Source organism: Manihot esculenta, chromosome 17 (assembly GCF_001659605.2).
Source record: "Manihot esculenta cultivar AM560-2 chromosome 17, M.esculenta_v8, whole genome shotgun sequence".
NCBI lineage: Eukaryota > Viridiplantae > Streptophyta > Magnoliopsida > Malpighiales > Euphorbiaceae > Manihot > Manihot esculenta.
The window spans coordinates 959,091-974,897 of NC_035177.2; the positions used below are offsets into that span (position 1 = coordinate 959,091).

The 15,807-nt window shown below is 36.8% G+C and overlaps 1 protein-coding gene across 2 annotated transcripts; it reads right to left on the reverse strand.

Moving 5' to 3' along the window:
• Positions 1–358: 358 nt before the first annotated feature.
• Positions 359–7,432, reverse strand: LOC110605084 (cyclin-dependent kinase A-2). 2 transcript variants are annotated; one of them, XM_021743390.2, is made up of 9 exons: positions 7,316–7,432; positions 4,385–4,584; positions 3,204–3,315; positions 2,940–3,107; positions 2,684–2,847; positions 2,509–2,608; positions 2,334–2,402; positions 2,182–2,258; positions 359–619 (listed from the first exon to the last, which is right to left on the reverse strand). In XM_021743390.2, the coding sequence occupies exons 2-8, from the start codon at positions 4,579–4,581 to the stop codon at positions 2,184–2,186; spliced, it is 885 nt and encodes a 294-aa protein (XP_021599082.1). In that variant the 5' UTR covers positions 4,582–4,584; positions 7,316–7,432; the 3' UTR covers positions 359–619; positions 2,182–2,183. The 2 variants fall into 2 exon arrangements, with proteins under 2 accessions (XP_021599082.1, XP_021599081.1); XM_021743389.2 differs by having other exon boundaries at positions 2,334–2,405.
• Between the last annotated feature and the right edge of the window lie 8,375 nt (positions 7,433–15,807).

Sequence of the window (15,807 nt, forward strand, 5' to 3'; positions counted from 1 at the left end):
TTATATTATAGATATTTTATCTAAAAAATTAAAAAAAAATTACTATATGTTGTTATTTGCATTCTAAATTTCATTGAAAATGCTCTAAAATTTTTAAAAATTTACAAAAATTAGAGAGTGAAATTACCATTTTATGCAATTTATAGCTCAATCAATAAAATTTCAATTATAGTTAACAATAAACCGAAATATTTCTAAATTTTATCAGCAAACCATCAATAATATGATCTAAAATAGTATAATATGGTATAGGAGTATAAATATATATTTGGCCTGTTCCAATTGCCATTCTATTCCAACCAAATGAAGTTGATCAAAGAGGTGCAACCTTACTATTCTTGAATGGAGGTGGGAGAGAGAGGGAGCAAAAGCTGAAGTACAATTCAGATTACAAAATCAAACACTTGAGTTTAAAATTGTCCAGTTAAACTAGGAATTAATGCCAATAAGGCCTCAACAATAACTAGAAAATGAAACAACATTATTCATGTCAGCTTCACTCAAGGTTTCTCATTGCCAACATGATGAAAGATATCAAAAAGCTATTCAGAAATCTGATCCCTGCTCACTTTCCTTCAGGCTCCTCCTCAATGAAGGTCTTCTTAATCCAGTCAAATGGCTGAAGAAAGCCACAGAAAAAATTTCATGAATGTGACAAAGAGGCACAACAAACTTCTCTCTCTATCCCTGATTTCATATCTTTTAATGAAACATCAATATGTGCTAATTGATTAGTAATTTTAGGTATGTGAAGTAGCAAAGATGAAAAATCAAATAGCAAAGGTTGATAAACTAAAAACTTTCTGGTATATGCCAAAGTCCTGTGTCATGTAAACCCATTCAAGAACTTCAAAAAGAGGAGATAAAATGCCATTAGACAACAATCAGCGAACAGCAAATAGCCACTAGAATGCAAAGAGAAATGTCAATACTATTAAAACGTGTCCTGTGACAAGCACAACTCGAGAAAAACACATTCAACCACCAAAGTCACAGGTCTCTACATGAATCGCTCAGTAAAGAACATTTGCGACGCGAGGCTTTCTTCACAGCTATTTACATATGTGCCAATTGAAACAATGTTGCTTTTTTTACTTTGTTCCGAGTAAACTCTAAAAATTAAACCTTTTCTTCCCTTTGTTTCTAAGTTCTACTCCATAGTTCTATATTTACTACATTTCAGAATTGGACGCAAAGGGCCATAAACAAAAGTAGTTTTCAAGTAATTCACATTAAAGGTTGAACGATCCATATAAGTTAATTCTGCATTATCATCAAGAAAACAACGACAAATATCTAATATTAGCGAATCAATGACACAGAGGATGGGATTAAAAAACACCAAGACCACTTGCATTATCAATAATAGAAGAAAGAAAAGAAGATGACAAAGATTTGGAGAAGCAGAAAAAGTATTGTGGATCAATGAAGCTGGCATTCAACATCAGTCAAAAACTTGTCATTATTCAGCTAAAAGCTCCTTTTACTGAGTTTTTAACGATCCTTGCTCTGGCTAGTAACCATTTTTTTTCTATAATTTGCCAAAATTCTTTTGCTATAACTAGTTCTCTTCCAATTCCATGACAGATAACCATTTATTAAGTTACTGTATAGTTTAGTTAGGCATTTTACAAGTTCAAATCCAACAACAGTACTTGCAGAAATTTTAAAAGAAATCTTTAAACAAAAGATCCACATATAATCACAAGGAGTATCTATAAATAGCACATAATGAGAACAGCAAAACAGGGAATCACACAAATGCAAAGTTGCAAAATTTTCATCAGCGGAGATTTTATTCCTAAATCTGCAACCAATTCAACAAAATTGGAAGTATCAACAATCAGAAAATAAAAAGTCAGATCTACTACTTTTGATTCCCCACTAGCATCACCCAAAATCCTACAAGAGCATAAAAATAGAAAATGGTTTAAGTCACAAATGAAATTAATTACAATCCCTAGAGTTTCCCTTTCCCTGATTTCCTAGTAATAAAATATTTTAACCAATAATCCTAGTTGTTCTAATTGAAAATCTGAAAAACTTCTCAAAATAAAAAAGCAACAAGCAAAATGGATAAACAATAAAAATTAAACTAAAGAAATTTATAACCTAATTGTTTCTTCACCTGTTAATACAAATAAAAAAAAAGTAAAAATGACAAAATGCAGTAAGTATCACCTCTAAGTATGCAGGTAGGGATGATTTAGCGCTTCTGAAGCACTAATTCTCTTGGCAGGATTATATGTAAGAAGCCTCTGAAGAGAGAACTATATTAGTGAGGATAAATTTCTTTAATTAAAATCGCTAAAATAGATCAAATTGTAACATACCAGAAGTAAATCTATTCCGGAGTCATCAAGTGCATATCCACTTTTCTTAAGAAAGTATTCTGCAAAATCCTGCTGGAAAAGCGTAAAATAATAAACTTTTGAATAAAAGCTAAGAGAAAACTAAAAAAAAAAATTTTCCATATTTCTATATTTCAAATTTGAATTTCTAGATTACCTGCGTTGGAGGACAATTAGATATCCTCTCCATGAACTCCTCCCAATATGTCAATGAAGAGACTCCAGGCCAAATCTCCTCATTTGGAAGGCCCATTTTCCTTTTTCAAGAAAAAGAAAATTGTAGATGATAAACAAAAAAATATGGGAATAACAAAATAAATAAGCAGCCATACTTGCAGATCATTAACATGACATCCAGTTCAGAGTTCCCAAAAACGAACTCATCCCTAAGCACCATCTCTGCGAAAATGCAACCTACAGACCACATATCTGCAGCTGCAGCATAACTAGTCGAGCCTAGCAAAATTTCCGGTGCCATATAAGCATATGTTCCAATCTGTTATAAATAACGGGGTAAAATATTATTATTTTAAAATAAAAAATAAAAAAAATTTCTTTTAATAAATTTGAGTTATATAACATCTTTACCTGCGGACTAAGATCACCATCGGTAGATATGAAGCCTCTAGCCAGCCCAAAATCAATGATTTTTAACTGATTTCCTTTCAGCATCAAATTGCTCAATTTTAGGTCCCGATGGAGAATCCCTAAAGAGTGGCAATGTGCTACTCCCTCAAGAATTTGTCTTAAAAAAGACTACAAGACAAATTAAGATATTATTAATTGTCTATCCCTTTTCTACAATCTATCTAACTTTTGACATGAAAGTTTTATAGATGATGGTTTACTCACTTTAATATCAAGCAAACCTCCACCTAGCCTAGTGATATGCTCCGATAGAGTTTGATCTAATAATTCCATCACGAAGTAGATGTGTCCATTGTGGATGAAACAGTGTTCCAACCTATTAATTAAGCAAAGACCAAGTATTTGACATATTAACAAAAATAAATAAATAAACAATAAACCTCATTAAATAAGTAAGAAGGGAGCTGAGAATGTTATGTTATTTTCATATTATTGTAAACAGCTTAGCTGTGGGCTAATATTGGCTAGCTCGGGAGTCATCCTCGGTCCTTCAAACTTTGAAATATATTGGTGTCAGGGCTTCAGCCTTTCTGAATAAAATTTTGGAATTCCAGCTTAGTTTTTCTTTCAATATTACAATTCTTATTCTTTATTCTATCTATGTTGGTGGAACCAGAAGAAGTTTTGCAAACCAAAGTAACAATGGAACAAAATCAACAACTCTAGTAAGTTTTAATTAAGTGGAAAGGAAAGTCTAAAAAAAAAAGCTAGTTGAATGAAAGTGATAGATTACAAAACTAAATTCATTTTTCAACCTTGAGGCTAAGTTTAATCTTCAAGAGGATGGTAATGTTAGCAGAAGTCTAGGAGCTGTAAACTCAAACCCAATACCATTTCAGGTGTATCACAAAAAGAAGAAAAGATGAGCAGGGGAATATGATGAGAAGCATTCTAAAAGGCAGAAACATGCAGCTGCATTTGTTGGAAATTGTGGAAGACGTGCCACCTCAACATTCTAACAGAATGATGGAGATACTAAAAGCATAAGTTGGAGCTGACAATGCAAGAGGAGGCAGTTTTGAGAATTATCTTGTTGTGCAAGAGTAGCTTATTCTTAATTTTCTTCTATTTGGTTTTGTGATTGAATTAGTAATGAAAGAATAGGAAGTGCTGAACCCATTCAACAGATTTCATCATCCTGTGTTTACAATTTGAAATTTTGTTTCCTAATTCTATAACATACACATTAGCACCTATGTATATACTTGCTTCAACTACAAAGCAGGAATTAAAGACAAAACTCCATGGCTAAGAGCTTAATTGCAGCAACTAGAATAGGCAAGAACTCTATGGCAGGAGTTCCACAGTAGCAAATAATAGTAGAGATCTAAATGAGCTCCAAAATTCAAACAGACTCTAAAAATAAGGTTTAAAATGTATAGTACCTTGCTATGTTCGGATGGTGTATATCCCTCATGATACACGCCTCCCTAAATATACAAGGTGGAACACCGTGCTCATCCTCACGGTTCAATGTCAATCTCTTCATTGCCCACCTTGTACCATTAGACCTGTGGATAACTTCCCAGACTACACCGAATCCGCCAGAGCCAAGACGCTCAAGTATGTCATATTCATCCATATCCTGCATGTGCCAAAGAGAATATTATCTTAGCCAAATTGCAAGAGTGGATTCAACAGACTATATGCACACACACAAACATATATTAAGAACAAAAGTAGTTTAAAGGCAAGTAAGATGAAATTACTAGAAGATATCCAAACTTTATTTGAATTTTTGGTGCGGAACAACTCCAAAAAATTTTCATAAATCAGTAATAAAGAGATTTAATGAAGAGGGTTTCAGAATTGATTCAAAGGTGGAATCTGCTAATGGTGTGATGCATCAGGACACAAAAACTCAAACAGGTAGTGCTCTTATGCATTTCATGCATGGTTTAACAGATATCAAACTGAATATTCAATTTCCTTAATTTAGATCCAAAAACTAGTTCAAGTGCTCTTATGCATTTCATGCATGCTTAGTAATTGCCACTAACAGAATTGATCAGTCAACTAAAGTTTCCCTCCAAACACTAATAACAGCCACTTAACTAATTCCTCAACCCGCTTCTTCCTTATTTATTCTAGAATATGTGACAATAACCCCCATCAAAAGAATCTTCTTGTCCCCAAGAAGATTTGAATTTCAGAAATTGCTTGAGAATGAAGCTCTAATCTTCCCAAGTAGCTTCCTCTTCTAGCAGATTGCTCCATTACATAAGACCTTGAGGAATCTGTTTGCAAGACTAAATTCGACAGACTATATAAACACACACACATACACTCAAACATATATTAAGAACAAAAGTAGTTTAAAGGCAAGTAGAAATTACTAGAAGATAAATCAGTAATCAAAGAAGAGGGTTTTAAAATTGATTCAAAGGTGGAATCTGCTTATGGTGTGATGCATCAAGACACACAAACTCAAACAGCTAGTGCTCTTGTGCATTTCATGCATGGTTTAACAAAAATCAAACTGAATATTTAATTTCTTTAATTTAGATCCAAAAAATAGTTCTAGTGCTCTTATGCATTTCATGCATGCTTAGTAATTGCCACTAACAGAATTGATCAGCCAATTAAAGTTTCCCTCCAAACACTAATAACAGCCACTTAACTAATTACTCAACCCGCTTCTTTCTTATTCCTTGTAGAATATGTGACAATAACCCCCTCAAAAATATCTTCTTGTCCCCAAGAAGATTCGAATTTCAGAAATTGCTTGAGAATGAAGCTCTGATCTTCCCAAGTGGCTTCATTTCTAGCAGATTGCTCCATTTCATAAGACCTTGGGGAATCTGTTTGCAAGACTGAATTCAACAGACTATACATATATACACAGTTACACAAAGACACTCAAACATATATTAAGAACAAAAGTAGTCAATGGTGTGATGCATCAAGACACAAAAACTCAAACAGCTAGTGTTCTTATGCATTTCATGCACGGTTTAGAAGAAATCAAACTGAATATTTAATTTCCTTAATTTAAAACCAAAAAATAGTTCTAGTTCTACTTGATCAATATTAAAAAAAAAAAACAAAATTCAGCGGTACTATATTAGAGAAACACTAATTCCAAGGTTTCCTTTCAAGAAAAGAGGGAAATTAGGGAAGAAAGGAAGTAATGCAAGAAGTTGCAGAATATTAGAGCAGAAAGGAAAGAACTTGAGAGAGAATTTGAGAAAGAAAAGAGTCGGGAATTATATTCATTTCAGAATAGTTTTTCTTGTATGGATATCCTCTCTTATATACACTTCTAACAATCTGCAACAGCTTTACAACTAGTACACTATCTATTTCCCTCCAAAACTCAGTCAGCTCTCTATCTCAGGCTTTTTGCCCTTTGAACATCTTTCCTCAGTACACCCCATTGATTTTTAGAAAGATGGCAACGGAAGAAGACTTGTTTTGAATGGGCTAAAATGGTCAAGCTCTTCTCTTTCACTAACTTGTTAAGACTGAAAAATTGGTGAGATTAGACAAGCAACAGTTGGTACTGTAAAAAGTGAGGAAAGGGCATCAGTGGTAAGTATCTCTTTTTCCCAATAAGATTAGTTTTCTATAACCTGTTAATGGCAGCAGACTAGCAGCACAAGTTCTCATGAAAAAAGTTCTGTACATTTCTCTGCTAATAACTGTATATTCTAGACAACAGGGTCCCCCAACTGACCAAAAAAAAAAATATTTTCATTATGACACCACTTCAGCTATTGAGATATACCAAAATTATAATTATTAACTACTTTATTAGCAAGATTATCAACAATGGAGTTTAACAGAAGATAACTTGGAATGAAAAAGTATTAGGAACTTTCAGGATTCTCCATTTCTCCTCTTATTTATACTTTCATTGAAGGTCTCCTCTGACTTATCTCCTAGCTCTTAACTTTTCTCAATGAACCAATGAAACAAATTTACCGGTAAACCTTCTGTGATGTTAAGAATGCCCTGCTCAATTTTTAGCATCCATACTACCATTTTTCTCCTCTCACTTCTTGTCTGAAACTGCCCTGAATTCCTTCGTTTAGCATCTACTGAAAAAATTATCTCCTTTCTCCCTCCCTCTTTCTCTTTCTTCTTCTCAATCTCGTTTCCTATTCTATTCTCTCAATCTTGATTCATTGTTTGGAATAAAATATTAAACAAGAATTCAATTTAATTCAATTATTATCTGTTGATTTCACAAGATTAAAACTTACACAATTTTCATTTTCAAAGAAAATGAAATCAACTTTTGCAAGAATTCATGAATTCTCATCTTGCAAAATGAATAATCTGAATACAAGAAAAGAATTAGAAGAAGAACTAACCTTTATCGTTTCAGAAGTAAATTGGATTGGTGGTGCTTTGTTCTCACGATCTCCTTCTCCAATCTTGCTCTATCTTCTTGCTGCGGGAGTAGTTGATTTTGGCGGGCTTAACGTTATATGAGGAATGAAAATTCGCTATCGTAATTGGTTGTGTTTATATACTTTATTAATATAATTAATATTATTAATTTTATATTAATATTATTGATACTATGCTAATTTTATATTAGTAATATTAATATTATTAATATAAATTTTCGACTTTAAAGTCTTAATTTTTTTAATATAAAATCCGACTCTAGGCAAACACACTGAATATGAATATTGAGATATTTTAGTCGTATTGATGGTCCTCAAATGTTGAATTACGTATAGAGCAGATAAAATCATATCCCTGAGAAATTTATACTAAAAATCTCCGATTAATGATGAGGAAAATAATTCAGAAAGTCAAAAAACAATTGATTAAAATTGAAAGTAAAAATCAAAGAAAAATTAAAGAAAATAATAATTAAAAGAAAATCAAATATTAACTTAGAGAAAATCAATGCAAATAAATTTCAATTAAAGAATAGGATTCATTTCAATTAAAAGAATTTATCGTTGATGTAAAAATATTTTTATTTATTTCAATAAATTGGTTTTAATTATAAAAGACACTCCTTACAACCAATCTCTTATTAGATATAAATTAATTAGGAAATATTCACTAATTAACCCTAATAAAAAATAACCCAAAAAATATCTATTATTTTTAATTTATCAACCGTTTTAAGAATTAGAAAGATTTAATTCTAATCAACAAACCAAACTGCATTGTGAGTTTAAGCTAGATCATGCAATTCCTTAGTAGGTTATACTAATTGTTGAATAAGCTAGATCATGCAATTCCTTAGTAGGTTATACTAATTGTTGAATAGCTCAAACAATTACGGACTAAAACATTCAAACTAACAATATATTATTTTGAAAATATGAATAACGAGCGCTATTGATTAATTAACAAAGTAATAATAAAAATAATAATAACTGAATTGTATAAATATTGGAAGAATAAAGATGAACAATAAAGTTTAGATATCATAATCTATAAGGAAATTGAAACTTCAACTTCGACTTCAACTTATCTTCAACTAAAACTAGAGAAATTAGCTACACATAGCTACAAGAAAACACAAAAAGAAGAAAGAAATTTGACCAAGAAGAGAAGATGGTGGATGTTATAAAAAAGAATGCTTAAATAGCAAAACCCTAGAGAAAACCTTTTGAAATTTCTTCCTAAAGAGTTTGATTTGAGTATTTTAGTGAAATAACTCTTTTGATTTGTTTCCTAGAGCGGGCAGAGGTTTTTTAATCTTTTACAGAGGAATTCCGCAAGATCTGGACTGATTTGCATATTTTAAATAGAAGAATCCCGACTTTTCCATGTCAGACATACTTTTGCTGCTGTTCGAAGGCTTGCCTAGAGACTGGGGCAAGTTTTTGATCAAGTCTATTCAACCACCGTGCATAATCAACTTTTTTTCTCTTTAATTTTGACTATTTTTGCTATTATTTGCACCACTGGATAAAACTCATAAAAATTATCAAAATGAATATCATTCATATCTTATTTGACCAAATATCCAATTAAAATATATGTTGAATTTATTCATCATCAAATTCCCCCACACTTGAATCATGCTTTCCCTAAAGCATTCAAACACTCACAACGTCAAGTTCATCAATTCCTTAATTAAAAATCTAGCCGCGATGTACTAACAGTTGATTGACAAGGCCTAGAAGAATATCAAGTTGAATGATGAGATTTAGGCACTAAAAGAAGACAAGAGGGTAAATCAAAAGCAAAGTCAAAAGTTCGAGAGACGTGCCCATGAAAGAGATCACAAGAGTTACCCCATCTCGCGAAAGAAGGACGAACAGAGTAAGTATAAGAAGTACACTCTACTAAGTGACTCACAAACTCATATCTTGATATGGATCAGGAAAAATGATAAAGAAACCAGATGTTTGCCCAAGCTCAATCCCGAGGAGGTGAAAAAATAAGACAAGACCAAGTATTGTCACTTCCACGAAAATTATAGCCACACAATGGAAGAATATCGATAATTAAAGGACAAGGTCAAAAGGCTTATAAGGGATGACACCCTCTGAAAATTCACGAGAAAAGGAAAAGAAGGGCAAAGGTCTAAGCATCAGGAAATAACCCCTGAGACAACTCCTAATAGAGAACCCGTAGAAATCATACATATGATAACAAAAGGACCTAGAGAGGCATAGGCATATTATAAACATAACTACTGTAAAGGTAGGGAACTTTTGAAAATCTTAGGGAACATTCACCCATGAAAGTTGTTCGCCCGAAATCTCATGAGAGTTCTGATATCATTCACATTTTGACAGCAAGTTAGTTCTACCCTCATATGTAAATGGAGGATATTCTTTTAATAATAAAGCTAACAAAATATTTTCATATGGTATGTTCTTCGGTGAAAAGGAACAACAGATCACTCAGGGGTTGGTCCCACAAATCAAGGCCACAAGGCAATTTTCACCAGGCTAGGTCACAAGATGGCTTTCACTAGACCACTCGGGCGTTGGTCTCACGAATCAAGGCCACAATGCAGTTTTCACCAGGTCAGGTCACAAGATGGCTTTCGTTAGACCACTCGAGCATTAGTCCCACAAATCAAGGCCACAAGGCAGTTTTCAACAGGCCAGGTCATAAAGCGGCTTTCATTAGACCACTTGGGCGTTGGTCTCACGAATCAAAACCACAAGGCAGTTTTTGCTAGGACAGTTCACAAGGCAGTTTCCACCAGACTATTCGGCGTTGGTCCCATAAATAAAGGCCATAAGACAGTTTTCACCAGGCCAGGTGTAATACCCGGCTAGACTCCGGCATCGGAATTCCTACCGTCCGGCGAAATCTCGGATGTCGAAACTCTCTAGAAGGGTAAAATATATTTTTCAAAAAATTTTTCATGTGTTTTAAGGTTTTAAGTAAGAAAGAAATTGAGTTTTTGAAAGAAAAACACCAAGGAAGGAAATCCAAGTTCGGCCGCCGAACATTGTGCAGTTTAAGGAGCACCTTTGGCCCTCGAAGGTGGTCTGGCCAGCCACTTATAAAAGGCCCCATGTCCGAAAATGGACGAGTTTTCTTCTCCATTTTCGGGCAAAGGTGAGTCCATGCCCTTCCATGGTTAGTTTTGATATTTCCCTTCAAATCTTTTAAGCTTTTGACAAGCTTTCATCATGGTTTTCAAGATTTTTGAGCTAAGAACAAGTTTTGGAGCTTGGAGACCCCAGAGTCCATTTCCTCTACATCTCCAAGTTCGGATCATCTCTCCTCTCGATCTTCAAGAGGTAAGAGTAGATCCTCATCTCCTTTGATGTTTTAAGTAAGTTTTAAGAGGTTTTATAGGTAGTAGATGCATGATTAAGCTAGTTGTAAAAAATATAGGGTTAGGTTAGTTTAATTATGAATGTATGTAAAATGTGTATATGCCATGTGATGTTTGTTGGGGTTTAGGATAGTTTGAGACCCCTATATGCTCGTTTGCATGTTTATGCATGTTTGGCAGTGTTGTGTATGAGTTTGGAAGGTTTGGGAGGCATAAATGTGCATGAGAGGCTGAGTTCTGCCATTCTGGAAGAACTCAGGTTCGGCAGCCGAAGGCATGTTCGGCCATCGAACCTGCCTGTGGGGGCATGTTTGGCCGCCTAAGCTCGCCCCTGAAAGTTTGGACTTTCGGCTCTGGAGGGGAGTTTCGGCCGCCGAACCTGCCCCCAAAAATGCATGAGTTTTTTATCTGAAAGGCACTTTCGGCTGCCGAAGGTGCCGCCGAAGGTGCATGACTTTCGGCTCTGGAGGGACTTTCGGCCGCCAAACCTGCCGCCGAAAGTGCCCTGTCTAGCCTTCCTTTGCATGATTTTCTATGAATGTTTTGTGATGTTTTAGGGGGTTTTTGGGGAGATATTTAGAGTTATATTAGTGTATGTTTGGCACCTCATTCGAGTCCACCTTTGTAGGATTGGACCCGAGGAACCGAGAAGGCCCACAGTGTTAGCTGTTCAGAGTCAGCCTGAGGTGAGTAGAACTGAACTATGTTTTTAAATTAATGAAATCTTTCGAGCATGTTCATGCATCACGAATGCCATGTTATGTACTAGGGTGTTTGCATTAGAATTCACGAATATGATGCATTGCATAATATGATGTTGATGTGGATGGTTATTGAATGATCCATTAGTCCTCAAGATGATATGATATGAGATGTTATGGAAGTCCAGTTCGAGGCCCATTCTACGCCCCTAGCACAAAGTAAGAGAAAGTCCAGGTCGAGGCCCATTCTACGCCCCTGGCATATAGGATATGTTATGTTATGTTTTAAGAGGAAGTCCTGAGGAGCTCCGTCGAGGGCCAGGCATCTATTGGATATGTAGAGGACTTTTGGTGACAATACCATCTTGAGGTGATTACTTGTAATGTGATGCATTTCATGAAAGCATATGACTATTGTAATACCCGGCTAGACCCCGACATCAGAATTTCTATTTTCTGGTGGAATCTCGGATGCCGGAAACCTCTAGAAGGGTAAAATATGTTTTATAAAATATTTTTACATGTTTTTATGGTTTATCAAAGAAAGAAATTGGGTTTTTGAAAGAAAACGTTTTGGAGGAGAAACCCAGGTTTAGTCACCGAACCTCATGTTCGGCCGCCGAACATGGTGGAGTTGCGGAGGCACTTTTGGCTTCCGAAGGTGGTCTGGCGAGCCACCTATAAAAGGCCCTTTGTCCGAAAATGGGCGAATTTTTTGTCTCTATTTTCGGGCAAGGTGAGTCTCTGCCACCCCTTTTATCAATCTTGTGTTTCCTCCTCAAATCTTTCAAGTTTTAATAAGTTTTAACTTGGTTTTGAAGATTTTAGAGTAAAGAATGAAGTTTTGGAGCTTGGAGACCCCGGAGCTCTATCCCTCCCATCTCCGAGTTTGGATCGTCTCTCCTCTCGGTTTTTAAGAGATAAGCGTCGATCCTCACCTCCTTTGATGTTTTAAATAAATTTTAAGAGGTTTTATGGTAGTAAATGCATGATTAGGTTAGTTGAGAAATGTTAGGGTTTAGGTGAGTTTAATGATGAATGTATGCAAAATGTATATGCCATGTGATGTTTGTTGGGGTTTAGGATAGTTTGAGACCCCTATATGCTTGTGTATGTGTTTATGCATGTTGTAGAATAGCTAAATGCATATTTGGAAGGTTTTGGGAGGCATAAATGTGCATGAGGGCCGAGTTCTGCCATTCTGGAAGAACTCAGTTCGGCAGCCGAAGGCACTTTCGGCCGCCTAACTTGCCTGTGGTGGCATGTTTGGCCGCCTAAGCTTGCCCCCGAAAGTTTAGACTTTCGACTCTGGAGGGGAGTTTTGGCCGCCGAAAGTGTTGCCGAAGATGCATGAGTTTCCATTCTGGAACCACTTTCGGCCGTCGAACCTACAGCCGAAAGTGGCTGAGTTTCGGCTCTTGAGAGACTTTCAGCCGCCGAACCTACCGCTGGAAGTGCCCTATTCAGCCTTCCTTTGCATGATTTCTATGTATGTTTTATGATGTTTTGGGGGGGGGGGTTATTAGGGAGTTGTTTAGAGTTATGTTAGTATATGTTTGGTCCATCATTTGAGTCTACCTGTGTAGGTTCGGACTCGAGGAACCGAGGACCCCAGCAGTGAGATAGCTGCATCAGAGTCAGCCTGAGGTGAGTAGAATGGATCCTTATGTTTTAAAGTAAATATATTTTGAGCATGTTCATGCATCATGAATGCCATGATATATACTAGGTTGTTTGCATTAGAATTCACGAATATATTGCATTGCATACTATGATGTTGATGTGGATGGATGTTGGATGACCCATTAGCCCTTGATATGATATGATGACGATGATACGATATGGAAGTCCAGTGAGGCCCATTCTATGCCCCTGGCACGATATTAAGAGAAAGACCAGTAAGGCCCATTCTATGCCCCTGGCATATTGGAATGTTATGTTACGTTATGATAAGAGAAAGATTAGTGAGGCCCATTCTATGCCCCTGGCACCTTGGAATGTTATGTAGAGAGCTATTGGTGACAAGTCCATCCTTGATGTGATTTGTTTGTGATGTGATGCATTTCATGAAAGCATGAATTTTAATATAATGTTTTCTCTATTCTGCTCACTGGGCTCTAGTAGCTCACCCCTTTCCCTTAACTCCCAGGTTTGCAGGTTTGGGATAGACCAAGAAGTCAGTAAGAGTAAAGGTGTTATGTCTATGTAATAGTTAGTAGTGGACATGAGATGTAAAATGGTATGATGTAATGTAATGTAAGATATGGTACAGTATTGTATTGAGGAGAGAATTGTGCTTGACCCTAGTGTTTATGGTTAATCCCCTTTTTGTACATGATCTTAAATGTTGTAATAATGTTTTTATGAGTTATGAAACCAACTTGACATATGTTATGTTGACCCACTAGAGCATTTGATGAGGGCTCTAGTAGGGGGGTTTTATGTTTATGTTTATGGTGCATGCACAGGTCAAGCTTGGTAAATGTAAAGTTTAAAGTTTTTATGAAAATGTTGATCATGTATGGGATTGTAACAGGTTTACAGGATGTATGTTAGGCTTGCTACGGGTCCCGGCGACCTTAAGTCGATCTGGATCCTAGTGCCGATAGCGGTCTGGTTTTTGGGTCGTTAAAGATTGGTATCAGAGCCTTAGGTTCATATGATCGGACCTAGATAGTGTCGAGCTCATAGAGGTTATAGAAAGGGCAAGCACAATAGGAAAAATCATGTCCACTAGGATAGAATGTAGAGTCATGTCTTGTATGATGATGTGAATTGCCATGATTTTATGCATGCGCATTAATGATATGTTATGTATGTGTGGGTTCATGTGTTTGCACATGAACCATATGATGCTAATATTTGTATGTTGTATGTTGTGTTTCAAAAAACAGAATGAGAGGCACTCGTCGATCTGCACGATTGACTGGAGTACCACCTGAGAATGAGGGCATGGATGCCCGTCCCGCAGCATTGTTAAGGGCAATGTCCTGTAGATCTAGCAGGGAAAGAGTGTCAAGGGACCCTAGAAGGTCTTTTGGTGCAAGCAGGAGGGGAGCAGTTCAGGGAGGAGTGTAAGCTGAGGGGGATGAGATGGATGTTGATTAGAGAAGGGATGGAATCTTAGGTGTAAGCATGTCTGAAGAGGGCATGGGAGAATCTCAAGGCGGCACTCAAGCCTCGGGGTTTGCTCAACCACCCCAATATCAACCCTTTCCACAGGGCCCCAGGTATTCGATGGGATGTACATCGGATTACCCCAGCTTTAACCCTTACCCCTCTTTCATGCCTTACCCACCTTTCTATCCACCATACCCCCAATACCCAATGTATCCCCCCTCACCTTTCTACCCAAATATAATAAACCCTAATCAAGGGAATGTTGCACCTCCTCCATCACCCCCTGAACCTGTAGCTCCTGAAGTCCAAATACCTAAGCCTAGCTCGTCTAGAGGAAGCAGAGTTAAGATGACATATTACTTGAAGTTGGATGCTCCCAAATTCAAGACGGGAGATGATCCCTTTGAGTACTTGAAGACAGTAAAGATGATTATAGATGAGCTAGGGGCAGATGATTGTAGAGCCATTCAGATGGCAGGGTACACACTTAAATGCAAAAAGGCCCGTGAATGGTTCAAAAATTATGTGGACCCCAAGTTGGACAACATGTCTTGGGAAGAATTTGCTAATGAATTTGCAGGATGGGCTTTCCCTGAAATCTCAAGGGAATTGAAGATAATTGAGTTTGAGCAGTCGAGGCAAATTGAAGAGATGAGTGTGGATGAGTTTACAGACAAGTTTATGGAGCTGTTGCCGTTAGTGGAGCAAACGTATAATACGGATCAGAAGAAGGCTAAGAGGTATACCATGAGACTCCACTCTAGGTATTCCTCCTTAATTCTTGCAGTAGAGAGGGAGAGCTTTCACGCTAAAGTGGATGCAGCAAGAAAGATGGAGGCTAGTGCCATCATAGAGGGGAAGATTAAGTAGCCAGTGGGACAGTCTTCAGGTTCTAAGACTCCAGGCAATAAGAGGTGGAGTAGCACCACCAAAAAGCCAAAGAAGAACAAGTTCTAGAATCAGTTGAAGTCCGGCTTGGGATTAGGTGTTGGCTCGAGCTCGGGTTCAGATGGTGCAGAATGTTTGAGGTGTGGTAAGCTACACAAGGGAGTATGTCGGTATGGGACAACAGCCTGCTTCAGATGCGGGCAGGAGGGACACATGGCACGGGAGTGTCCTAGGGCACCTTTTATAGCACAGTCCCAGCAGACGGCTTCTGGTAGTGTGGCTCAGCCAGTAGCTCCAGCCATGACTCAGGGTAATGGCAGAGGCAGAGGGAGAGGGGCAGCCTCTTCTTCAGCAGGTTCCCAAGGTGAAGGTCTATCAA